This window comes from Dunckerocampus dactyliophorus, chromosome 1, assembly GCF_027744805.1.
Source record: "Dunckerocampus dactyliophorus isolate RoL2022-P2 chromosome 1, RoL_Ddac_1.1, whole genome shotgun sequence".
NCBI classification, from domain to species: domain Eukaryota; kingdom Metazoa; phylum Chordata; class Actinopteri; order Syngnathiformes; family Syngnathidae; genus Dunckerocampus; species Dunckerocampus dactyliophorus.
Window position 1 is genome coordinate 9,517,538 of NC_072819.1, and position 26,828 is coordinate 9,544,365.

Here is a 26,828-nt window from a genome sequence, read left to right on the forward strand (position 1 = left end):
ATTGCAAGAATTTACATTTTGCCCTGTGGGGTCTTAAGAAGGTTCTAAGTAGAGCTTCAAAATAAAAAAAAAAAAAAAAAGAAATAGGAGTGAAACTAAAACATTTTGGGTAAGCTATTTATTGCAAACAACCATTAAAGAGAAGGTTGTTCATCAGCTGATCAAATATTTAAGATCATACCTTCAAAATAACCTGAACCTCCTCCCCCTAAAATAGGAACAAAATGTTCAAAGGACTCAGTAATGAGTAGCTGCACCATTCTTGTTAATCACCTCAATTGGTGATTGTTTTGGGCATGCTTGATGCGAGTGTTTCTAGAAGTGGGAATGTTGCTCCAGGTGGTGACGATGGCTTCACCGAGGGTATCCACTGTTTGGAACCAATGCCCATCTTTGCACTTCCCTTGCCATCCATCCCCAAATGTCCTCAGTTAGATTTCATTCAGGGGAACATGCTGGATGGTCCAAAAGAGTGAGCTTACAGTATTCATTTGGAAGAAGTCCCTTGTCAGGCGGGCATTGTGAACTGCAGCGTTGTATTGTTGAAAAAGCCAGGCGTTACCACACAGACGAGGGCCTTCAGTCATGAGGAATACCCCTTGCAACATCTCCACATAGCCAGTTGCCGTTAGAAGCCTCTGCACAACCTGAAACTTCATTGTTTGGAAAAAGCAGCCCAAGCCCATGATAGGGTGCCCGATCATCTACTGTGTCGAAAACATCTCAGGTGGGATCTCCTTGTCAAGCCAGTAACGTTGGAAGCCATCAGGACCGTCGAGGTTACACTTTTTCTAATCAGAGAATAAAACTTGACATTTTTGGGGGTTTACGACTTGACTTTTTTGTTCCATAACTCTCAGGATCTTTGAAGACGCTTCAAATGACTGTCTTACTGCGTCCAACCTCAGCAGCTATGGCGCACTGCGAGAGGCCTTGCTCAACAATTTGACCACGTTCAAAGAGAGAGGATTTTTTTTGCCTTAGCCATCAAGAGATCATGACAGTGTGAATTCCTCTACAGAAAATGACACTGAATCCACATATTTGACAAGATTTTGGTTTTAAAACGTTGTGGTCTTAAACTTTTGATCTACACTTCTGTACTTACCCTTAGTCTTTCAAGTGCATACATGTTTTCACACTGAGAAGTATACGGCAAAATGCAGTGCACTGTCAGTACCTGGACTTTGCACAAATGGTGAGTAGATGGTGATGGACACTTACTAAACTTGGCTATGCAGCAGACATTATGTACAGTATCTGATTTGTGACACAGCTAATACATGACCCATGTTTGTCATGTGTTTTCCCACCAACTCTTAGTGTACTCTCAGTGTATACTGTATCAATAAGATTGGTGTCCCTGCTCATTCCTCAGACATCAGCCCCGAGGAGCGTGCCCAGAATGTCGGGCGGATCCTGCGCAAGGAAGCGGACGACGTGATGACCAGCTGGGAGAGGCTCAACAACGACTCTGCTGTTTGGCTGAGGAGGTTGGAGGAGGCTCTGAAGCGGCTGATGGAGCTCCAGGAGACGCAGGATCTTGTGGACAGCCAGCTGAGGCAGGCAGAGATGGTGAAGGAGGCCTGGGAGCCTGTCGGGGACCTTCTCATCGACTCGCTGCCAGAGCACATCGAAAGAGTCAAGGTGGGATTGGTGTTTTGTGCACACAGCAGCTGTTGCCTTGAAATATCCACCTTTCTTATGCTTGTGTGTGTGTGATGTAGGAGTTCCAGGAAGAGATTGCCCCTATTCAGGAGGACGTCATGCACATGAACCAGTTGGCGTCCACTTTTGGTCCGCCTGAACTCCAGCTGTCGCCAAGCAATCTGGAACGTATCGACGATCTCAACACACGCTGGAAGCTGCTGCAGGTACTCAAGACACTCTTTACAAAACTTGCTTTGACAGTATTACAATACAGGCGGTCCTCGTGTTATGCCGTTTCGATTTATGGCATTTCAAGTTATGGTGTTTCAGGTTATGGTGTTTCAATTTACAACGTTTCAATTTACACCATTTCATTTTTATGGCATTTTTGAGTTACGGTGTTTTTTTGTTTACGACAAACTAAGGCTACTTGCTCCACTCAGGAAGGGCGTCACATTTGTTCTTTTCATTTAACTTTTTCCTTTCGTTATGTCTCCCAAGCATGAGGCATACTGTTCTGATTGCAGCACGTCAAAAGAAAAGGAAAGTGAAAAGTAAACTGGAAATTCTCTTACTGAACACTATAAATCTACCAAAAGGACTAAAAGGCCAACAGAAGCACCATGTCACACACAGTGACTTCCTTAAGTTTACAGCTTTTTTGGGAGGAGGGTGTATGTTGGCTGAGAATCGATACAGCGATATAAACACATGTGCGCTTAGTGTTGACGACTGTATTGCAAACACTCCTCCAAAGTAACAACTCCATCTGCCTTGCTGCTCTGCCCCAAACCACGAGACGAATCTGCCTGCAAACATAGAGCACAAACAGGAAAACGCTAGGCAGAAAATAGGAAGTATCACAAGTAAGAACATGATGGCATTAATGATTGAAAAGGGTGGAGTGCCATCTCAGGGTCGGGGATGAGATCCTGCCCCAAGTCGAGGAGCTTAGGTACCTCGGGGTCTCGTTCACGAGTGAGGGAAGGATGGAACGCGAGATCGACAAGCGAATTGGTGCGGTGTCTGCAGTGATGCGCACTCTACATCGTCTGTTGTGGTGAAGAGAGAGCTAAGCCGAAAGGCAAAGCTCTCAATTTACCAGTCGATCTACGTTCCTACCCTCACCTATGGTAATGAGCTTTGAGTAGTGACCGAAAGGACAACATCGCGGGTACAAGCGGCCGAAATTACTTTTCTCTGTGGGTGGCTGGGCTCTCCCTTAAAGATAAGGTGAGAAACACTGTCATCCGGGAGAGACTCGGAGTACAACCGCTACTCCTCCGCATTGAGAGGAGCCAGATGGACGAAGTGGCCGGGGAGAGGAAAATCTGGGCCTCCCTGCTTAGGCTGCTGCCCCCGCGACCCGATCTCAGATAAGCGGTAGAAGATGGATGGTGGGGATGGATTTATTTGTATTTATTTATTTATTTATTTTTGGAAGGAACATTTTATGGACTTAAAATAAATTGCAGATAATATGGCGGCTTTAACACATGCTAGTTCGTCGCTACATAAAACAAAACATTTTTCTTTAATGCAGATTCATGTTTAAGGTGCAAAATATATGTTCTCTTTCAAACTTATTGTGCTTGCTTCTCAAACAAACATGGGAATAGATTGCCACAAGAGCCTCCCACACCTGAGCAGTGAGGTAACATGCAAAAACTCATCCAAAAGGCAGGTTTTCGTCCGACTTGATCCCCAGAACAGTCCAAAATGTTTAAGTAAAGGTTATAAATTAATTTGTATTTGATTCAGTGTATGAGCAAATCATGGCTTATTTTGATCAGAGAAACATCCCCAGAGTTGATATTGTCTCTCTCTGTTACAATAAACCTACCATAAAACTGATTGACGGTTCATAGCCTTATATTATTCATATATCTATATCGTCATATTGTTTTTTTGGTCGACTTGCAAGAGCACTCACTTGGTAATTGCACCAATTTCCTTCCGCTGTTATGTATTTGTACGAGCAGGTTACTATGGATACGAGAAAAAACAACTGGGGAGCAAATGGATTGAGTGATGTAAACATGAAGGTAAAAAAAACAAAAAAAACAATGTGCATTAGTTTCATGTCTTCATCGTATTCCTCATCTCTTCCTCATCACACACGACATTCATCCCCTCTCCCAACGAATGTGGTCTTCTTATTGGTGATAAAGAGGGAAGATGGATGGTTAATTAGCCGAGCACTCCACTCAGGCTGGATTACAACTTGTTCCATTAAGGAAAAGATGAGATGCTTTTGATGAGTCACTTTTTTCTAACACCCCAGTACAAAAATGTGGTAATCAGCTTGGAGTACCACGTGTCGCCCGGGAACGTACTGGGATTAATAAAGACAGCCTCTGCAGGCAACCACGCCCTCGTGCGTCAGCTGGCTTTGCATCAACTCACATCCCGTTTGAAAGGTTTTAATTCCATGAGAAATATTGCCGCAATTGTGTGCAGCAATTTCCGCACACGGTAACCGGCTGAATTATGATGATTTCCTATGATTGCAAGCTCATGCTCTGAGATATGTCACATATCCTGCAGGGCGCTGAAGGCCAATAGGGACCATCAAGTAAGATGAAAACATGAGTTTGTATTAGGAATTTCATCCTTGTGCTGATTTAGTCAAGCATACTTGTATATATTATACAGGGTGTCCCTGAAGTCTGAATACCTAGGCAAAATGCATATATTATACGATTAATTTTTTTTTTCTTATTTAATTTACAGGTGCATCTCAATGAATTGGAATATTTTTGACTGATAATTTATTTCAGTAGTTCAATTCAAAAAGTGAGTGAGTGGAATATTTCGAGAATGTACAGTATTTCTTAATTTAAAAAAAAATTATTTTGACTATTGTAGTTTACCCCCAAATTCAGTATCTCATAAAATTGGATAAAACTTAAAAAGAACAACCTTCCCGAGCCTTTAATTCGTCTAAGCCCCTTAATTGGTCTTAAAGGAAAACTGTGCTTTTTTGGGGGGAATTTTGTCCATTATCCACAATCCTTATGTGAGATAAGAACACACGTCTTTCTCTTTTCTGTGCGTTGTAAACATATAAAAAGAGATGAATAGAGACAGTTCATTACTGCACGTAATGAGATCCACCTATGCCGCCTTTAAAGGCCGCTATTAAAACATCTCCAAAAACCTCCAACAAGGTTTTATGGGTTTATAAACATGCTGTGACCATGTAGTAACAGGTACATTCATGATAACATGTGATACTTACAGTATTTTGCGTATTTTGGCCATTTTAAGCATCACCGGAACTTCCTTCCTTGGTGCATTGATTTCACATAGCAATATAGAAACGCACGCCTACACCTACCATGAACTTTTCCAAACACAGAAATAACAACACAGCACCCATGGTGTCAGCTCACATACTGTATGTCGCCTTACTTTTTCGTAGTGGTCTGAGGTGTAGTGAGCGCAACACTGACGTGCTGCAGGCCAGTCTGTGGTGACGCTAGTCACTAGCCACCTAGTAGCTAGCCGGTGTGTTCTGGCTAAGTGTCAATGTGCCAGTAACGTACAGTAGTTCCATTGGCGTAACAATGTTAATAATAACTAGATGATGCAATGTCCGTAGACATTGCATGTGAATGCTGAAAACCTGAAGCAAAACTAAAATGCTTTGAAAATGTGTGAAATTTGAAATGTAGAATGAATATAGGAGCTGTTTTGGCTGTTTTGAAGCTGAAGCTGGACTGAAATGCTGTGGAAATATGCAAAAACATAGAATGAAAGTAAGACTAGTTTGGAAGCTCAGCTCGACTCTGGAATTGAACCAAGGAGCTCTGGGTTGGAAACTAAGCACTCTTTGCCGACCCACCAGAATGGGGTTTGTAGCAGTCAAATAATTCTTATAATTCTGATAATTCTCACTTTTTGTCCGCCAACGCCTTCTTGCACATGCTGCTTCCCATCATGCTTTGCTGCACTGCCCTGTAAATAGTTGTGAATATCACGTGTTTAATGTTATATAATTAATTTTTTGTCATTCCATGACAATAAATTGACGTGTCATCAATTTTTTGTCAGTTGTAGTTGCCCTATGTGTATTTACTTATGGTATCGCTTCCCTTCTGATTAATATGTGTCTACAAACAATCAAGTACTCCAGCCACTTTATGTATTGCTTATTTGCACTAGGGATGATGGCCCCTACTCCAACAGGCTGATATATTATTTATTTATTTGTGTATTATTTATATTATACTGTATTTGTATTATTTATATTAAATAATACATTATTATATCATATTTTATTTGTTATTGTATTATTTTTTAATTAATTGATTCAACTATTTTAGTATAATATATGTCTTATGTCTAATGTCTCCGTCTCCAAACGGTATATAAAATTTATGCTATTATTAGGCTTCTCCCCTTTTGTCAATGGCAATGTTGTAATGCTAATTTGAGACAATTCATCTTTCACGCAGCTGTTCCATTGCAAGCTGAAGGACGCTCACAAAAGACTCCATTGTCTCCTCTTTCAATTTCAGTTCTATTATCTCATTTTTATGTCTTCCTGCGCCATGCATTCTTTGTCATGGTTCAGTGTGATGCAAAAAAAATACAAATGGTACGTCATTATTTTCTGTTTTGTTAAGGGGTCGTCTGCCACCCTAAAGGTTGTGGGTTCCATGTTCAGTCCTCTGAAGTATCCTTGAGCAAGACACTGAACCTCCAGCTGTGAACCTGGTGCTCTGCCATCTGTGTGTGAATGACCTTTCTGTGGCAGCATATTCCATGAGTCATTTTATGAATGAGCTTGCATTGTAAACTGAGTGCCAAAAGGTTGAAAAGCCTACTACGGCATCCCAAGCGAATGGCGAAAATCAGTGAATAATTGAGACACCTATAAAAATGTCAATTTTTGACTCACTCCTTCCCCTCCAAACCCTCCTGCTAGCTTGACATTCTCCTCCGATTCAAGATCTTTGTAAAAAAACGTGACTGTTGTAATTATTAGATTAGATTCAGCTCTACTCAATTGCCATTGCTCCCTCGTGACATAACAAACTGTTTTAGTCTTTATGCTTCACTGATAATGTTTTTTGTCAAGCTTTGAGTTGTCACACTTTGTTTGGTGGTCCTTGAACGTGTCATACTGTAGTTGTGTGCTGACACTCAAAAGTGAAACCTTCGTATAAATTTCTCTGACACTGCCATCTGTTTATGGATGATCGTGCATTATCACTCATTAGTTGGGGTGTCACGATACACTCAGCTCACAAGACAAGACGATACGCGACATTGGGGTCACGGGAACAAGACGAGACAATATTTTAACATTACTTTTAAGAAAACTACAATGACAAAATATAGGAATGGACAATTTAACCGAGTCACAAAACAATGCGGGTGCATTAAAAAGTGTTATATGCGTTTGCATGCATGACCTAAGCATGATGCTTTTAACTGTTGAACGTCTTTCCACAAATTGAAACAAAAACTCAAAATGATAAAGTTAAAATAATGACGGCAGTTGTAGCTGCTGTGACTAATCATTTATTTTGAGGTTTTGTTTTTGCAGAGTGCAGTACATTAGTTTTATGTTTATGCGAAAAGAAGTTCTCATGATGCTTAGTACTAGGAAGTAGTGAAATAGACACTCACATGTTTTGATAGAATTCTTATGCAGCCATCGTATTTTGATCTGACAAATCAGAAGTAAGTTTGCTCAAATGTAGAATTACTACAGCTTTTGCTTGGACATTAAAACCACGCCAGCTTTTGAAATGACGTTGGGAACACTGACGTAGGTGGGATTGCAAGGTTTTATAGTGTATATAAAGCACTTAATGTTAAGATGATGCTGCCTCGCGTACTGCCACTTCCATATTATGTGGATTATCATTCACTGTAGCGATGTCATAGTTCAGTCTGATCAGTCGTACGAGCTGACCTGTTCCCGTGGGACAGCTTTTCTTTTTATGAGAAATATTATCACGTTTTAACCTTGCATGATCTTATGTCACACTATTCATTAGTGGTGAGTACCTATACATTTTATACTTTAATGTGTTTAAGAAGTGTGTAAGGCATATTTAGGGCTTAAACCCGGCTGTGTGAACAATGGCAGATGAAGAAAGAAGGGGAGGGTTCTGGAGCTGAATATAATTTAATAATTACAACAGTCATTTTAATTGGAAATGTTGATCCAAAATCGTTGGAGAACGTCAACGCAGGAGGGTTTGGCGGGGGTGAGTGAGTCGTGTGTCAAAAATAGACAAAAATGTCAAAAATAGACATTTTTATGGGTGTCTCAATTACTCGCAGATTTACGCCAATCGCTGGTGGTCCCGGAAGGTAAAGCCAAATTTAATATTGCAGTGTGGTGTCAAGTTTTTTATTCCAATTCTTCTTGTTCAGCAGTACTTTGTGTTGCAGCGTTGTTGCTGTTTAATGCTGATGACTTCACCATCAGAGTGCATCAGTCTTTGCTCGTGCGAGACATATCTTTAGAATTTGTCCAGGTCCTTGATGTCTTTGGCAACAAATACTCTCCTACTTCCTCAAGTTGCGTTTCTAGGCTATGTTGGAGTTGCGTTTTGCTAGATGCTCATTGATGTAGACACCATGTTGATTAACTTTATGATGATGATGGGTGTGGTGTTGTTATTTCTGCCATACAGCATGTATTGGTGTTATTAATGGTAATGGAAGATGGACTCTCATTCGTACAGCTCTTTCCTACCATCAAGGTAATCAAAGTGCTTTACACAGTCATCACCTACTGATGATGCAGCAACTCCAGGGATCAATATCTTGCTCAGTGATACTGAGGCTCAAACCCAAACCCTTCAGGTTGGTGGACGACCAGCCTATCACCTGAACCTTGCTGCCCTTATGAAAAGGGAGAACATTTTCAAATGGTTATCAGAATGATGTTGTTTTATTGTATATGGGTTTTTTTCCTCCATCAGGTCTCAGTTGATGACCACTTGAAGCAGCTGATGGACGCACACAGAGACTTTGGCCTCCTTCACGGTGAGTGAAACACTTTGCCACAGGATGGTGTATTCATGGGTGTTAGTGTATTTCTTAGTCATGCCATTGAATTTCAATATGACCCTGGACTCCAGGCTTGCATCCATAACGTGTGTGTCAAGTATGGATTAAGTTTAGTACCGACCGCGTAAGATGTTGAGCCACCTGTCAAAGTACTCTTCCAAAAAAAAAAAAAGTGGATGGATTGGGAATCAGTTTTTCTTTAAAGAATAACTGTCACCATGTGCAAGTCGAACTCAACCTGCTGGTGAAACAGTCCTGTTTTTTTTCACACAACTGTAAATGACATTTGTGGCGCCCCTTATGGGTTGTGACCAAAATACTTTGGAAGACACGCTCCCATACATGTAAAAGAGTACAGTCACTGGACCTACGCTTAATTGATACGGCCATAAAAACGTATTTTTAAGATATGGCTCGCTCCTCCCCCTCCAAACCCTCCAGCTAGCTTGACATTGACGTGCTCCTCCGATTCCAGATCAACATTTGCAATAAAAGTGGCTGCTGTAATTATTGGATGCGATTCAGTTCCAGAACCCTCCCCTTCTCTCTTCAATTGCCATTGATCACTAGCGGCAGAAGCTAACAAGCTAAATGCTAAATCCAGGTTTAAGCCCTAAATATGCCTCACTCACCTATTAAATGCATTGAAAGTATAAAATGTGTAAGTGCTCACCACAAATGATTGATAATCCAAATGACGGTTGAACACAACTATGGTACATTCACGGACTGCCAAACAAAGTGCGACATCTCATCTTATTGGAAACAGGTTATGAATTTGGCGAGGAGCATTGAATATAGTCTGCATAAGTGTAAAGGGGCGTGGTCACACGGGTACAGGTGGGTGTTTGCGCTTACGAAGACGGAAGCCATAAATGGTGCACACTTCCTTGTGCTGGGAGGGAGGAGGAACGGCTTACGTTTATTATGCATTTTCATTCGCATTGTCATGTTTCCTTACACTGCTGCACGGTATGTGCCATAATGCTCAAATGCAAAGTATCTGTTTGCATCTCTTTACAAGTGCGTCATCAAGACGGAGGACCCATTCCAAGCCTCTCTGTGGCAAAGGAGGCCATAATACAACACTTGACGCTTGATTTTGCCCATTATCCACAATCCTTATGTGAAACATGAACACACATTTTTCCCTTTTCTGTGCATTCTAAAGCGAGAAAAACAGTTAGCATTAGGGAGCAAACAATGCACGTAATGGGACGCACCTATTTCGACTATAAGCCCTCTCAAAAAACCTTCTGTCCTGGCTACATTGATTTCAAGAGCCCATAGCAACTAATGTTACTTCCATAGAAAGTGCGTGTCTGTTTACTACTACGCATCATGGAAGACTTTGTGAGAACCGCCACCGCTGCCGCCAGCGACTACTTTTGGACAAATGAGGATCCAGAATCGTATCTTTTTTAGCCTGAACATACGGAGGATGAGCTACATATTTCAGGAGCGGAGCGGGCAAGAAGAGAGAGTGTAACGTCGGAGCAGACGGGGGCCAAGAGTGTAAGGAATGACATGACCTGGTGGTATAAATGTGGAGCCAACAGAAACCGAATATTTCTGCTGCACTGAGTGTCCCATAGTGTTACCATTGATGGAAAGGCTTTGTGTATATGGTGAGGAGGACACTGCTCCAAGAGATTGCATCACAACTAACGAAGAATTGTTAGCGCTAACAAACTCTGCAGTGGTAGAAAGTTTTTTCCACCTCGACCAGACGCCCACCAAAAGTGTCCATTGGGTAAATCACCATGATATTGATTCTGATACATGTAGCACATAGTGCTTGATATCACAGCTACATACACAGTCCATCTAGTCGTGCACAAACAAAACATGGAATGTGGGTCAATGCTTCACAGATAATTTGGTTGTCTGTTCGTAGTCGTTCATATACTTGTTCTTGTTTTCCAGTCAGTACAGATTGGTGTCCTATGGCATTGTTTTAGTGTGGGCCCATTACCTCTTGGTAGTGGCGTGCGGCTTTGTGAGCGAGGCACTGTGTCACTGTGCCAGACAAGTAGTTCTTCGGTGTTAGCTTCTACAATGTCGCTGTAGCTTGGTTAATATGCATGTCAATTAAATAAATGGAACATTGTTGGCGTTTTTGAGGGTTTTTTTAGAGCGCTATATAGTCTAAATAGGTGTGTCCCATTGAGGGCATTGTTAGCTTGCTCAGGCTAACTGTTTTTCTCTCTTTAGAACGCACAGAAAAGGGAAACACATGTTCGTGTTTCACATAAGGACTGTGGATGATGGGCAAAATATTTTTTTTAAGTGCAGTTTTCTTTTTAAGACATAAACATGTAAAAATGGTGGGCTTTTTAAACAGTGGTACATTTACCTGTATTATTACATATTTTTGAATTACTTCCAACTTCAGCAAATACTGTATGTCTGGCCGTGAATGTTGCACAGATAACCTCACTGGTTTACAATCAGTAGACACATGATCAATGACTTGATCAATCTATCCATCCATCACAATCTGCGCCACCATGTGGTGTATTTGTCAGATAAATAATAGCACAGGCAACACAGCAGGGGTGCATGTTTTGCAAAGTTTTCACCCATTCACCAGGAGTTTATTCGCATGACTGTATATGCTGTACAACACGTGCAAACAGAAATGGGGTAATTTGCATCCTTCCTTGTCCAATCCAAATGGACCCTACAGGGCTAATGGTTGGACCCCAAGGTAACTGTTTGTGTGGCCAACAATCTGCAGGTGTGTTTATGAGCTGTAAAAGTCAAGGCTACCTACGCAAGACCTTTAAGGGAACCTCGCAAAAGTATAATGATGCACTTTTGCTGTGTGCCTCATTTATCTTCGTGCGCCAAGCTGCTGTTCTCATCACTTCTCTTTGCTTTAATTACAGCGTGTCTGATTGAAAACCCTTCATAGGTGCAACATCTCAGGGGACGAGACTCTTAATAAACTGTCAACTCTTACGACATGTTTCATACCGCGGTAAAATGGAAATACCACAAAGGACAGCATGGTGAGAGAACTGTGTACTAGAATAGGAGCAACACTTTTGTTTTTGCTCTCATCTTTTATGAGCTGAACACAAAAAGTGTACACAAAAGGCCCATTTTTGACAAATATTGTTAAAAAAATGTGTCTAAATCAGTGTTAGGAAGCACTTCTTTCCCGTGATAATCCATCCACCTCACAGATGCTGATTAGACAGCATGATTATTGCACAGGTGTGCTTTAGGCTGGCCACAATAAAAGGCCACTCTAAAACGTTCCGTTTTACTGTCCCCCGCCATTTCGCACTTTTAAATTTTGTGGCTTCACTCTATTGTGGTTTTTCAAAAATATTTTAATAAATCATGCTGTTTCTTTGTTGGATATTGGCCTATTAGTCCAGAAATATGCATATTTAAGCAAAATTACATATTTTATTTTCCTACATTAAGTATTTTCAAGCATAAAAATGGCTAAACGAACTAAAATACAAATATAAGGCATTCAGACGACGCATTCTAAGATGTTGTGATGATATGTAGTATTCTAAACTGGTCACGAGGTGTCGGTAATGTTGAGACTGAATGGTGAGACACACAAACACCAGACTTTGACTGCCGGAACAACAGGCATTTATTGCAGGTTTGAATGATCTCAGAACAGGCACAGTAATCCCTTAGGCCTAATGTCACTTCCTGCCTAGCATCGGAACACATTTACATGAGCACGAGTATTATTTATGTTTTATATTTCTTATTTTCTCTTATTATGTTTACTATATTGGGTAATACAAATGTAAAGGTGACTATAGGGGTGCTGTTTCATGTGTAGAGGGCTCTAATAATGTTTAAAACCATATTTAGAAGGTTGTAAACAGGTTGTCTATGTTCCAACTATGAAAATATTTGATTTGTAAATCAGGAATCCTACTTTACGGAAATTCACTTATCACTGCCGGGTCTGGAATCAAATAACCGCAGTAAACCAGGCGTTACTGTTATGGTAAATATGCCATGCCACAGGTTGAGAAATACTGCACATCCTCTTTTTTTCTGGCCAAAGTGACAATTTAGTTATGAAAGAAATTGCTACTTTCGGTTTCAATTTCAGTTATTTTGGACAACTGCTTTTGTCGACGTCAATCAGCCAGGCCGACAAATAAATGGGTGCCACTGTTATAGTTCACAGCAGGGGTGTCCAAAGTTTTCCACCAAGGGCCGCAGACAGAAACATTCAAAGACGTGGGGAGGCCACTTTGATACATTTTGTACATTAAAGATGCTAAAAGCAATCCAACAATGTATGCTTTAAGTTTAAATTGCAGTAATGGAGTGGTACGCAATGGGGGCACAAGCAAACGGGTCGAATCACAAAGGAGAAACCATGAGTACCATACGACTCAATGTTACTGCGGTGCTAACTCACAGCGACAATAAATGCAATTTGTTCTTGTTAATCAAAGCATCAATTGATATTGATATTTGATCACAATTAATCACATTTTTAATACACCACATGAACAAGAGACTTGATCAAAAAATGTTTGCATTAAGCAATTTTTAGTTTATTAAACAGCTCAAGATAAAATGGACCTCAATGTACAATTAAACATTCAAAAATCAAGGTTTGCAAAAACACCCACCAACTAAGTGAAATGAAAAGAGGTTGTTAGAAAAATAAATATTCACAACTTAGGGGCCGCACTGTGGCCTGGTGGTTAGCATGTTGGCCACACAGTCAGGAGTACTGAAAGATCTGGTTTTGAATGTCTGTTGGGCATCTTTGTGTGGAGTTTGCATGTTCTCCCTGTGTGTGCGTGGGTTTTCTCCGGGTTTCTCCTACATTTCAGAAACATGCATCTTAGATCAATTGGCGACTCTAAATTCTCCATAGGTATGAATGTGAGTGTGAATGGTTGTTTGTCTATACTGTATGTGCCCTGCGATTGACGGGTGACCAGTCCAGGGTGTACCCTGCCTCTCACCCAAAGTCAGCTAGGATAGGCTCCAGCATACCTGCGACCCTAGTGAGGATAAGCGGCGTAGAAGATGGATGGATGGATATTGACAACTTACAAAAAATAAAGTGGTCAAGAACAGTCAGTAGTTTACAGAACTTGGACTGCGCCCATAAACTGTAGTGCAGTCAAGTAATAGTTATACTTCACTTCCACACACTCTTTAACAGAGACATAGACACACACAAACACTCTTTTACACACGCTGTATCACAGTTTTCTTGGACTGGCGACTTCAGTAGCATGAAGAATGACACCGTGGGTTTTGCAGCATGCAAGTTTTATTCTGTCCTGTTTGACAAACACAGCAGTTCACGGACAAATGCGAATTCATCTGTGATAAATAATAATAACAATAAATTCCCTTGCAAGCCCACTCGCTTCCGCCTTTGTCCCCACATACTAAGGTGACACAAGCCTTCCAAATAGCTGTCTGTCTAGCAGCTCGTAACCCAAATTTTAGCTTGCAGTCGAGAGTCGGCTCTCTAAAAAGCACTCGTTAGTTGGGACACTCGTATGCCAAGGTACCACTGTATAAATGACAATAAAAAATGCCTACAGTGCTCCAGCACATTCTCAAGATTCTTCAGTTTCTTCAGCTGAGCCCAGCAAGTGGCATTTGAGACTCAACGTGCTCCGGTGACAACTCAACTCACAGCCACAGTAGATGCACAGCCATCTGCCAGGGCTTTGAAGCTAAACTTACCATTGAAAATACACCTTTCTTTGTCCATTTCTGTTCAATATTTGTTCCTGCTTGTGGCTCAACATTAACTGCAACACCGCTACGTTTTCTCAAACTACAGTGTGGGATGGGGATCAAACAGGACGTCCGCACGTTAATCGCACGACAGAGAAAATAGTGGTGTTAAAGGGAATTCCCGTTAACTCGTTATTAACGCGTTAACTTTGGCAGCCCGAGAGAAATTTGCCATTAGTCGATCTCTTTTCTCCAATTCCCGGGCCACGTCTAAGGTCCTGCGTTGACTTTGACAGCCCAAACAATAGCACTTGAGGAGAGAGCAATAACAGCCCCCATTCTTCACACTGTAAAAGGTTGTGTTTACAAGTGCATTCTGGTTGTCAAGTCCAAGAATGTTACCACAGAGGCACAATTCCGCCGACAGCAACTTGTTTTAACTTAGCCGAGGCTTACAGGAAGGTTCATAAGTCTGTTTTTACGGGTTTATTACCGGCTCTCAAAGCCTCTGTTATGTTTTGCTGAGTTTTGATTGAGCGTTACCCCAGGATGAGGACATGGTGGCTGTTGTTGAATCAATCAAGTCTTTCATGAGCAAAAGGTCTGCTCAAATGAAGCGGCACAACACAAAAAATAAAAAAAGACCAAAGTAAAAGGAAAGCTAAACACAAAACTCACCATGGGAGGTGGAAACAGGAATGTGCACAAAAGGAGAGTCACTGCAAACAGAGATGGAAACAGGGTTTATCGAACACACAGGTACAAGAGTCCAAGGAGAAACAAAGCAATGACAATGATGGCGATTTCAACGGGCTCCAATGTACTGTTAAATCTTACTGGCAGAAAACTTTGCAGACTGTATCTGAGCCAGCCCCCACCCTCTGTCTCTGCAGGATCCGTTGAGAGCCCTTTCGAGCAGGGTGTCTCCCCAAACAACGTACCCTACTACATTAAGTAAGTAGTCCTATTCCACCATTCTAAAAAAAAAAACTTAATTGTCTACAAAATGACTGCCTAGTTCAGTTTGGCTTGCTTCATGTAAGTAGTTGAGTTTGCGACAGCTTTTGTTCATGACACTCGCCAATTAAATGTTAATTTAAAGTGATGACGATAAGATAAGGTGCTGTTCCCTTGGCTGTAGACTTTACACTAATAGTGTCAAATATGAGTCCATTTACTACTTACGGCATGTAAACAGCCAATTGGAGAGCACTAATCAAAACTGGCTCTTCATTTTCCATGAAAAACCAAACATTGGTCTCAACGTTGCAGTTTTTGAAAGGGACACTTTGGGTTTTTGTGTTGAAAACAGCTGCTTTTGAAAGCAGAAAGGTTGCACATAACAGTGGGTCAAAGAAGTATTTAATCCCTTGTTTATGTTGGAAGTTTACCCCTTTGCAAAAGTATGAAAAATCCATATTTTTGGTAGGTTTATTGTAACAGAGAGATGCGGAATCTAAAAATAACATTAAATAAAGGCTATACATTCATTTGTTATTGATTGAGGGAAATGCGTATTTGATCCCCTACCAACCAGCAAGCATTTTGACCCCCACAGGATGGTTACGTGTCCATGAAACACATCAATGAGTCGGCCCCTTTAGGAAAGTTTTCCTAATCTAAACTCATTATGTGGATAAAAGACACCTGTCACGCAAACACTCTCTTACATTCAAACCTCTCTACTGCCATGGGCAAGACCGGAAAGATTGCAGACCTGCACAAGGCTGGAATGGATAACATACTGTGTTTGCCAGTCAACACCTGAATGGCTCACACAAGGCTTGGAAAATGTGATGTGGTGCCATGACACCAAAATGGCGCTCTTTGGCATCAAGTGGACGGGATGTGTTTGGAGGCAGAGAAATTGTGAGTATGAGTCCAACGACACCATCCCTACTGTCAAACATGGAGGTGGAAACATTCTGAGCAAAATCCCACATGAGATGTGTGCAACCCTGGTGAGCAACTAAGGTCTGACCTCTGTGCTTGCCAACAAGACTTTCTCCACCAAAAAGTAAACTATTACTAGTACTACATTTCCCTCGATCAAATACAAATTTGTGTATAACCTTTATTTAATTTTTTTTCTGGGTGTTTTTTATATTCTGTCTTTTTGTTAAATAAATATAACTATAAAACTTTATATCTCTGTGAGAGGGTAAACATACAAAAACAACAGCGGAGCAAATACTATCTACCTACCCGTACATCCATTCATTGATTCATCTATCCATCCATCCATCTATCCCTCCATCTGTCATCATCCAACCATCCACCCACTCATCTATCATCCACATATTCATCTATCTATCCACCCATTCATCCATCTATTCATCCATTATCTCTCTAGCTATCTACCCACCCGTCCTTCAACCCACCCATCAATCCATCTGTCCACCATCCATTTATCTAAAGTCAAACTGCGCATCCATTCATTTATCTACCCATCCATCTCGCCATCCATCTATCATCACCCAACCATCCACCCACCCGTCTAGCCATCCATCTATTCATTTATCTATGCATCCATTCATTCATCTGTTTAGCTATCGACCCACCCATCCATCCTCCCACCCATCAGTCCATCTGTCCATCGCTCATTTATCTACTGTCAATATGCCCATCCATTCATCTATCTATTATCCATCCATTATCTGTACATCTGTCCGTCTTCCATCTATCAGTTGTATCAATCTGTCCAGCCATCCACCTATCCGTCTATCCACCCACCCATCCATCTACCCATCCATCCATTTAGCCATCTATTCATCTAGCAATCCATCTGTCTAGCCATCCATCCACCCACTCATCCATCATCTGTCCATGTGTCATTGTCCATCCATCATCTATTTTCTACTGTGTCAATCTATCCATCTATCCACCCATCCATGTATATATTGTATCTATTGATCCACCCATCCATCTACCCATCTAGCAATCTATACATCCACCTATCTATCTATTGAATTTATTGATCCATTTCTCCATCCATTTAGCTATCTATGCTTGAGCTTTGTCTTCTTGTGTTTTGGGAGAGATACTGTATGTTCCGCAGACATCCCACCTTAACTTTCATTCACCTTTCAATGGGCCAGAAATTAATACATTTAATTTAAATTAAAACTTGGATACACCATATGCATTGATGCTTTTGTGCATGTCAAACAGGTTTTTAATTGCCAAACATATCGCTGTCTCACTGTTTTTAGGATGAACAATCCGTTGTTAAAATCCTTTAATCTTAAATATAAATCCATTAATTTTAAATATTAATATTTACTATTTTCTATTCCAAAATTGTGAACCTGGTACAATGTAATATGTAACAATGTTGAAAATAAGCTATACCATTTCCATGAAAAGAACATGAGCCCTTTTTCTACAAGCTATTCGGGGAAATATGATTACCAGGAACTTTTTACTGAGGTAAAAGAATTCCTGCTAATCTGTGTGGTTTGTGTTTCTAATGGCAGTGACAAAAGTTCTTGCTGTAGCACACTCACCACTAAGAGCTGCGCGTTTTTCATTGAAAGGAACTTTTAAAACACATTGGCTGTGTCTCAATTCACACACTTCCGTACTTGGACACAATGTGTTCACACTGAGAAGTACGGCAAAATGCACTGCAGTCAGTACCCTGATGTTGCACTCATCACAGCCAAAATGGTGAGTGCACAGTGATAGACCACCTACTATGTAGTGGAAGAAGAGGGACAAACTTGAGTGGTTGCAATTCACAATTAAAAAGGAGAGAAGAATCTTGAGATCGTCAACAAGAGTAATCAATATGGGTACTTCTCTGTGAAAATTTACGCCCTCAGAACTAAATACACAGTGTACACAATATTCATTGAAGTTTACAGAAGTATTCAATTTGAGACACAGCCTTAGTCTTTTGAGTGCAGAAGTGTGTTCAAACTGAAAAGTATGGCAAAATGCTGTACCCTAATGTTGCACTGAAAACAGCCAAAAAGATGAGTGCACAGTGATGGACACTTACCACCCACAATAGTCAGTTGCCATCTTGACTACATAGCGGAAAGGAAGGGACTAACTCGAGTGGTTGCAATTGACAATTAAAAAGGAGAGAAGCCGATAAATATAGTAATCATCATTTCTGGTAAGTGTACAACGACAGTAATGGATTTGGGACAGCACTACACTGTCAAAATTCACACACTCTGGTTCTAAGTACACAGTGTACACAGTATATTTATGAAAGTGTACTGACGGAAGTACTCCATTTGAGACACAGCCACTGTCACGTTCTCTAAGAATACATTTCTTTTCTGAGCATGTTTTGCTGAATGATATTGACGTAAGTGTCCAAATCAGCACTGCATTAACATTGCATTGTGTGGTCAACATTTTTTCTACATCATGAGCTTATTGTTTAGTTAATGGTTATCAAGTTGGCACCCCGCCTCCCATTCTGAGCTGGATAACTTCCTGCTTCTTCCACAAGTTGAAGAAGTGCTGTGCTTCGTGTCATCGGTTTCTCGCAGCTTTGCCGTGCCTGGTTTAACAGAGCAACAGCCAGGACTAATTCACTGGAAACAACGCAAAGATGAAGGTTTAACAGGAAAGTTGCATGGCAGGAGGGAAAGTAAAGTGACAGGTTTTTTATTTCCACATGCAGAGAAAAAACTGGACCTGACCAGATGACCAAGACACTGTGAGTCAGCACACAAGCACACTTTGGAAAAAGTCTGCCAAATCAACATACACTCCTGATCAAAATTTTAAGACCAATTGCAAGAATTTACATTTTGGGCTGTGGGATTTTAAAGGAAAACTGCACTTTTTGGGAAATTTGCCCATCATCCACAATCCTTATGTGAAACATGAGCATGTCTTTCCCTTTTCTGTGTGTTCTAAAGAGAGAAAAACAGTTAGCATGATGGCGCTAACAATGCACGTCACGGGACACACTAACAGTATTTTGACTCTAAAGCCTTCTAAAAAAAACCTCCAACAACGTTTTATCATTTAATATACATGCTGCGACCATGCAGGATATTGCTCCAAGAGCTGCATCACAGTGAAGTAAGAATTGTTAACTAACAAACCCTGCAGTTATAGAAACTTTTTTCCATCCATCCATCGATTTTCTATGCCGCTTATCCTCACTAGGGTCGTGGGTATGCTGGAGCCTATCCCAGCTGACTTCGGGCGAGAAGTGTCCAGTCCAGGTACACCCTGGACTGGTTGCCAGCCAATCGCACATATGGATAGACAAACAAAGATTCACACTCACATTCATACCTATGGACAATTCACATAACACGCATGTTTTTGGAAGAAACTTTTCTCCACCTACCCAAAATAAACTGGAAAAGACACTCCAGACCAGCTGGACCAGACGGACAACTGTCCATCGAGTAAGTCACCATGATATTGATTGTGATACATGGAGCACATAGCACACGATATCACAACACAGTCTATCTAGCCACTCCTGGGAAGGTTCACCACTGTTCCATGTTTTCGCAATTTGAGGATAATGGCTCTCACTGTGGTTCCCTGGAGTCCCAAAGCTTTAGAAATGGCTTTATAACCTTTTCCACACTGATAGATCTCAATTGATCTCAGTTATTTCCCTCCCTTAATAATAAAAGGTTTCATTTAAAAACTGCATTTTGTGTTCAGTTGTGTTGTCATTGACTAATATTTAAATTTGTTTGATGATCTGAAACATTTAAATATGACAAACATGCCAAAAAATAATAAATCAGGAAGGGGGCAAACACTTTTTCCCACCACTGTAAATAGAACATTGTTGGTATTTTTTGGTAGGTTTTTTTTAGGGCTTTATAGTCAAAATACTGTAGGTGTGTCCTGTTAGGTACATTGTTAGCTCCCACATGCTAGCTGTTTTTCTCTGGATGATGGGCAAAATTAAAAAAAAAAAAAGTGCAGTTTTCCTTTAAGGAGGTTCTACGTAGAGCTTCAAAATGCAATAATAAGAAGTGGGAGTGAGACAAAAAATGTTTTCAGTAAGCAATTTATTGCAAACAAGCATTAAAGTAAAATAGACTGTTCATCAGCTGATTTAAAAGCCCAAATCTTGGCAAAAATGTGGATTCAATGTCATTTTCTGTCAGGTATTCACACTGTCATGATCTCTTGATGGAAAAGGCAAAAAGCATTCTCTCTTTGAAAGTGGTTGGATTGTTGAGCTGCATAAGCAAAGCCATTACTGCTTGAGGCTAGATGCAATAAGACAGATCTGAAATTCTTCAAGGATCCTGAGAGTTATGGAACAAAAAATTCAAGTGGTAAACCCAAAAATCCAAAACCCAAAAAGATCCAGTTGGCTGTCCATCAAAACACGGGACCATCCTCAGGCTAAATGAAGGATGTTACTGAGGCTGAGTGCAGTCCAATAACCATCAGACGGTATCTGCAAGAGAAGGCTTTTAAATAGAAAAAACAACTTCAAAGGCCTTGTCTCCTTCACAAAATTGCCCGTTTGGAATTGAATTTCCTTTGGAGATGAATGAAGTATTTATCTCCTTGCACGAGAGCACCAAACATGAGACATTGAAAGGTGGAAGAAAGTTTTCTTGATGAGAAAAAATGTAACGTTGATGATCCTGATGGCTTCCAATGTTACTGGCATGACAAGGAGATCCTACCTCAGATGTTTTCCACACATACAGTGGAGAGCGCGCCATCATGGTCTGGGTTACATTTTCCTTAAATGAAACATTGGAGCTTCAGGTTGTGCAGGGGCGTCAAACGGCAACTGGCTATGTGGAGATGTTGCAGGGGGCATCCCTCATGACTGAAGGCCCTCGTCTGTGTGGTAATGACTGGCTTTTTCAACAGGACAACGCTGCAGTTCACAACGCCTGCCTAACAAAAAAAAATCTTGCAGAGAAATAAACTCACTCTTTTGGGACATCCTGCGTGTTCCCCTGATCTAAATCCAACTGAGAACATTTAGGGATGAATGGCAAGGGAAGTTTACAAAGATGGGCATCAGTTCCAGACAGTGGATGCCCTCCGTGAAACTATCTTCACCACCTGGAGCAACATTCCCACTAGCCTCCTGTTTTTTTTTTTTTATCTCACTCCCATTTCTTTTTTGTTTTGCATTTTGAAGCTCTACTAAGGAACCTCCGTAAGATCCAACAGTGCTAAATGAAATGATTCTTGCAATGATTCTTAAATGATTCTTGCAATTTTTTAACTGGTCTTAAAATTTTGATCAGAAGTGTATTTTTCTTTTTTTTTTTTTTACAGAAATTGCACACACCAGTGATTTATCAATACCCTCAACACTGTGGCTCATGCACACAAACACACCATCATCAAGGACATATTGTTGAGGGTGGTGCGTCCATCAAGTGTCTATAACTGCAGACTCAGCATTTTGAAAGTTTTGAGTGCAACAACCTGGTACTGACAGTACACTACAGTTTGCACTACTTCAAAGTGCGAACACACGTATGCACTATAATGTGTAAGTACGGCAGTCCACCGATTGACAAACAGCCATAACATCGCTGTCCGTCTGTCCATCGTCCTCCTTTATGAACCAGAAAGTCTGACAATGAGCAAGGACAGTTACAATGCTCCACGCTTTAGTTTTTATTTTTGTTCACAATTTGGTGGTGGTGGTGGTTGTCTGAACATGATGTACATTGTTCAAGGTACAGATGGAATTTATAGCATTGACATTAACACAGAAAAGGTTACATTTGTTTGAATAGAATTTACTTTGCAATAAAATTGTCATGAAAAAACATGGTGGAAGGACCAAAAAAATGAATTAATGGGTGAGGAATATAATGAAACACATCCACATACACACGAACAGGTAAAAAGAGCAACTGTGTGTGTAAAAGTTCATGCTTGGCCAATAAATGACAGGTTGTTAGTGCTGGTGGATTTTTTTTAAGACATCTCATTATTTTACTCTCAGGTTTGTCCCATCTATCTATCATTCTTTCTCCTTCCCTACCTCCTCCACGGAAAAACCTGCAAGCTTTTTGGGAGCGTCTCTTACTGCTTTCCTTTCAGCAAACAGCAGTATGGGGGAAGGGGAGCTCCTCCTTAGTGGAGTCAAGCGGTCGGCTGAACGCGACCTATTCCGGAAGTGGGACGTTATGTGTCAAAATAAATGTTAGGCTGAAACGCACTACTTCTCTCTGCATTGGGGTCTGTCTTGGTAGTGTCCTCTGAAATTACAAATGGAATATCGAGATGTTTCTGAGCGCATCTACAGAAAAAAATGTTTTAATGTAAAAACGTAAATGCGGTGTACTTTGTGATTAATGTGTAATATTTCTTTTGTAATATACCTTTAATAATTAGCTACATGTACTTCATCCGCGTGTGTGTGTGTGTGTGTGTGTGTGTGTGCTATTTGCAAGAGGGTCATTTGATTTGCAATCGTTTGTGAATACGAAGATAACAGTTATTTTGAAAAGAGATGAGCGGAAGTGTCCTTTGTTGTAATCGCGGGTGACTTGACGCGGGACCCAGCCTCTGCAAAGCACTGACAAGCTCCAGCACGGTTGTCCCGGTGCTCGTTAAGACGCCGAGTCGGACCGCGGAAGGGATTTCGGTGGACATCGGCTCGGTTCAGCCGGATCGGAGAGCGACAATGCGGGAGCAGCTTCGAAAGTGAGTGCTGGGATTGGTGGTTTTTACTATTATTATTAATATTAATGGTGGTCGTGTTAGCGTTTGTGAGGGTCTTTCAAAATGTGACAAAGATGGATTCACGTAACATTTAGAACGTGGGAAAAATCAGGGTGCTTCTCTTATTGCACACTACTAAAGGGATTTAGCATAATAATAATGTAATGTATGCAATGTCAGGCTTACACAGAGAGCATGAAAGAAGATGCATGCTTCCATGGCGAGGGTTGAGGGAAGCAGACGCGATCTGCGGGTTTCGGCTTAAACGACCCCCTTTCCCATTTTTGATAGCTGGCTAGTGCATTTCCTCGTCTTTCGAAGAACGATCGCTGTCGTGTTCGAGCACAATAGTATAAGGCTATTGTGCTTTAAAGGCAACAACCGGCTTCGGCTTGTGTGTATTTTTGTGTGTGTGTGTGTGTGTGTTTTGGCTGGGGGGGATTTTTTTATTGTTGTTGTTTGGTGCACGCGCGCTGCATCGCCCCGTTCTGCAGGCTGATGCATCAGTGCGTGTTGCATTCCTCCACACGCCACAGTTCGTGTGCGTGTGCGTGTCGCATGTAACTGTGGATGCCCCTGGTCCGGTGTGCGGTTCTCGTTGTCCGGGGCCGAAAACAGCGCACGTCACGGTGCGTGAGTTGACGCTCATCCGCAGTCTCGAGCAACCCCAGAAGCGCGTGCTTGTGCCGTGAAACCCCTTGAGTTGTATCAGTGCGGGATGGATGGATGGCGCAGAATATTTGCATTGGAGATGTGTGTGCGCGCGCGCGCGTGTTCATTCGAAGCCCAAACATAGCTTAATATTTGCATTGGAGATGTGTTTGCGTGCGTGTGTGTTTCTGTGTTCATTCGAAGCCCAAACATAGTTTAAGTATAAGAAAACTCAGGCTCTTTCTCAAATGGAGTACTTTCGTCAGTACACTTCAGAGAGTGTGCTATATACACTGTGTACTTTGTTCCTGAATGTGCTCATTTTGAAAGCGCATTACTGTCGTTGCGCACTTGCCGGAAAAGACGAGCGCAATATTTGTTCTTCTTCTTCTCTCCATTTAAATTGTGAATGGGAACCACTCAAATTAGTGCTTCCCTTTCTGCTATGTAGCCAAGATAGCAGCTATTGAGGGCATAAGTGTTCATCACCATTTTGGCCGTTTTGAGTGCAACATCCGGGTACTGACAGTACACTGCATTTTGTTGTACTTATGCACTCGAAAGGCTAAAGTCTTCTTCATGCTACACTGTAGTCACTGCGCTAGCGTCTTGATCCTGTTTATAGCGCTTTGCTGTTTTAGCGTGTGACTTGCGGTTCTCTACCAAAACGCTAGGGGCAGTGTTTTCCTGAAAGGGAGCAATCAGAACTCTTGGTGACCAGCTATTTGGCTTTCCGTGTAGTTGTCGAGAGCAATGGCGATGGAAGCAACATGCAGGTCATTATCAGAGCTGGAGCAAATCCATGTTGCTGAGGCGCTCCACCATTAGCACCAATGCTTCTTTAGCTTTGGCGGAAAGAAAAAAAAGGAAGTGATGAACTAAAGAAAAAAGAATCACGCTCTGCGGTCCGAGGTTAGAATTTTTTGGAGGTGTGCGTGAAGCTCCGCCAGAAGGATTGGAGGGTGTCGCGGTAGCATGTTTTAGTCTTTATGTACTTATGCACTCAAAAGGCTACGTGTAAGTACGCAAGTCAATAGATGAGATTTGACCCCATCATGTATAAAACCGTTAATGAGTGAGGTCATCGATTCACATTAAATTTAGCCTGTATTTCACTATTAATTTGAGAACCAATTCTTATTTTCACTATGTTTACATGCACTGAAAAAACACTTAATGCATGAACTCAGTTGTAGACGTGTTTTTAAAATGCATGTAAACGCCTCAAAAGTCGGATTAACACAAGAAAACGACGTGATTGGAAACCAGATCCCTGTTGCATGTGTGCACTTTCATCAGTCGACCATCAGCACGTTCTTCTACGTATAAGCCCGCCTCTATGGCGGACTAATGGTGCAATCGTGAATCACAATATTCTTGCTTAGAGTGAGTCAGTAGCTTTTTTTATGCATCTACGCTTCCACTTCTTGGGGTCATGGTGGCAGCAGATGGAATTGATCCCGAGGAGGAAAACAACTACAGGCTCACAGCTTTGGGGGTTGGGGGCAGGGGTTTGACTAGCCGACTGTAGTGCGCCTGTAGTGCAATTGCTCCTCCACAGTTACAGTTGGGGTGTATACTTGTGTGTTGGGGGGCTGGGGGTGTTATTTGGACTATCGAACACTGACACAATATGGAAGCGCACAGCGTAGCTGACTGTGTAGCTAGGGTGTCCGGATACAACTTTTTTCACTTACCGGTACCAATATTGCTGCCTTGTATATTGTATCTCAAACAAAATCAGCACAGGTCATACTGTACATACGTTCTTACTTATGTTGTAGTGAGGAATGTTAAAAAAAAGGCTATATCAAGTTATATCACTAATAGAGAACAATAGTCACAACAGTAGGTATGAGGAAAAACTTACTTTTGTCACGTTTTGCGGATGTTCTTACGCTATCCTGCTCCTTCCTCGTTGGCACTGTTGTGATCACACGTGGTGTCTGCATGCTGGATCCGGCGCTGCTAGATAGAAGTCCCCAGGTGCTGTGTATTGGAGTGCTGATATTGGAGATTTTAGGTGCAGGCCGTTAAAAATTTCTGATATCAGATTGATATCAATATTGCATCAGGACACCTCTATGTTTTACAATTGCTCCTCCACAGTTGCATTTCACAAATTGTTTGGTTTGGTTTCATTTTATGTGAACATGCATGAAGGTTACAAAGGAATATATCTCATAAATCATATCACAGTTCCACATGTCAAAAAGGAGTAGGAAGATGCAAAGCTTATTTAATCCTATTCCCCATCCGTTCCACATCTTGTGCAGTACATATTATTCATAGTTTTGGTCCCAATATTGACTCCTGGGGTACTCCACACGTGATATTTAAACTCGCAGATGTGTATTCACCTAGCTTTACAAATTGTCATAAATTGTCCATTACTGTCATAATGGAAAGTATTAGAAAGAAAGAAAAAAAACCTCAAAGTCAGAATTAGGACGTGCTGTTTCATTCGTGCAATTGCTCCTCTGCATGGAAGATAGTTAACATGACTATGCAGCAACAGAAATGACATGATGTCATAAAAATGAGATGAGAGAGTGTAATAAAAAATGTATAGACCTGCTTTTTTTGAAAGGTTTCCTTAAATTACTTCTGTTAAATTTGATGAATTAACGACCTGCTTGGGGTACGGGTGTGGGAGAAACACTGATCTTGATCTTAGTTGATCTTGATCTGGGGTTTGTTTGCATTGAGGAAAGGTGGGCAAGGATCTTGTTCTTGCCTTTGGGCAAGGCAGCTGCTTTGCCACATCTTGACAACCAACGATGCGTCACCAATGCATCGAGTCGTCCGTGGGCCGCTGTGCCTTTTCTTGGCAGAAAGAAAGTTGGCTTTCAAAGCGCCTTCTGAGGTTTTTGTTGTTCTGTGATTCATGTGAGTGAGACATCTGCTCGGGTGTGGCTTAACTGCAGGCAACCATATTTTGCCAGTGCTTGTCAGGTGTGCATGCTAATATGTAACAATTAGGGTAGTTAGGGGAAATTGAACAAATTCCTGTGCCGTTCAGTTCTGCACAATTGTTACGTGGCTGTGTACAAGCGTCTCTCAAAACCAACGATGAGCTGACTGACTGGACTACTTTTGCACAGCCTGTGAATTTCGAGTACCTCGGGAGC

At 41.3% G+C, this 26,828-nt stretch overlaps 1 protein-coding gene across 14 annotated transcripts in view; it reads left to right on the forward strand.

Moving 5' to 3' along the window:
• dmd (dystrophin) overlaps window positions 1-26,828 on the forward strand; it is a 235,406-nt gene that overhangs the window by 180,010 nt on the left and 28,568 nt on the right. For 9 of the 14 annotated variants that reach the window (XR_008569972.1, XM_054772711.1, XM_054772719.1 and 6 more), the window contains 5 exons: window positions 1,379-1,647; window positions 1,728-1,874; window positions 8,601-8,664; window positions 15,285-15,345; window positions 19,034-19,069. Coding sequence is in view for 12 of the 14 variants with exons in the window: in XM_054772711.1 (XP_054628686.1) it covers window positions 1,379-1,647; window positions 1,728-1,874; window positions 8,601-8,664; window positions 15,285-15,345; window positions 19,034-19,069 (577 nt within the window). In the remaining 2 variants the exon portion in view is untranslated. Of the gene's footprint in view, window positions 1-1,378; window positions 1,648-1,727; window positions 1,875-8,600; window positions 8,665-15,284; window positions 15,346-19,033; window positions 19,070-19,145; window positions 23,029-26,828 lie in introns of those variants that run through there. The other 5 variants (XM_054772736.1, XM_054772698.1, XM_054772728.1 and 2 more) reach the window with 3 other exon arrangements.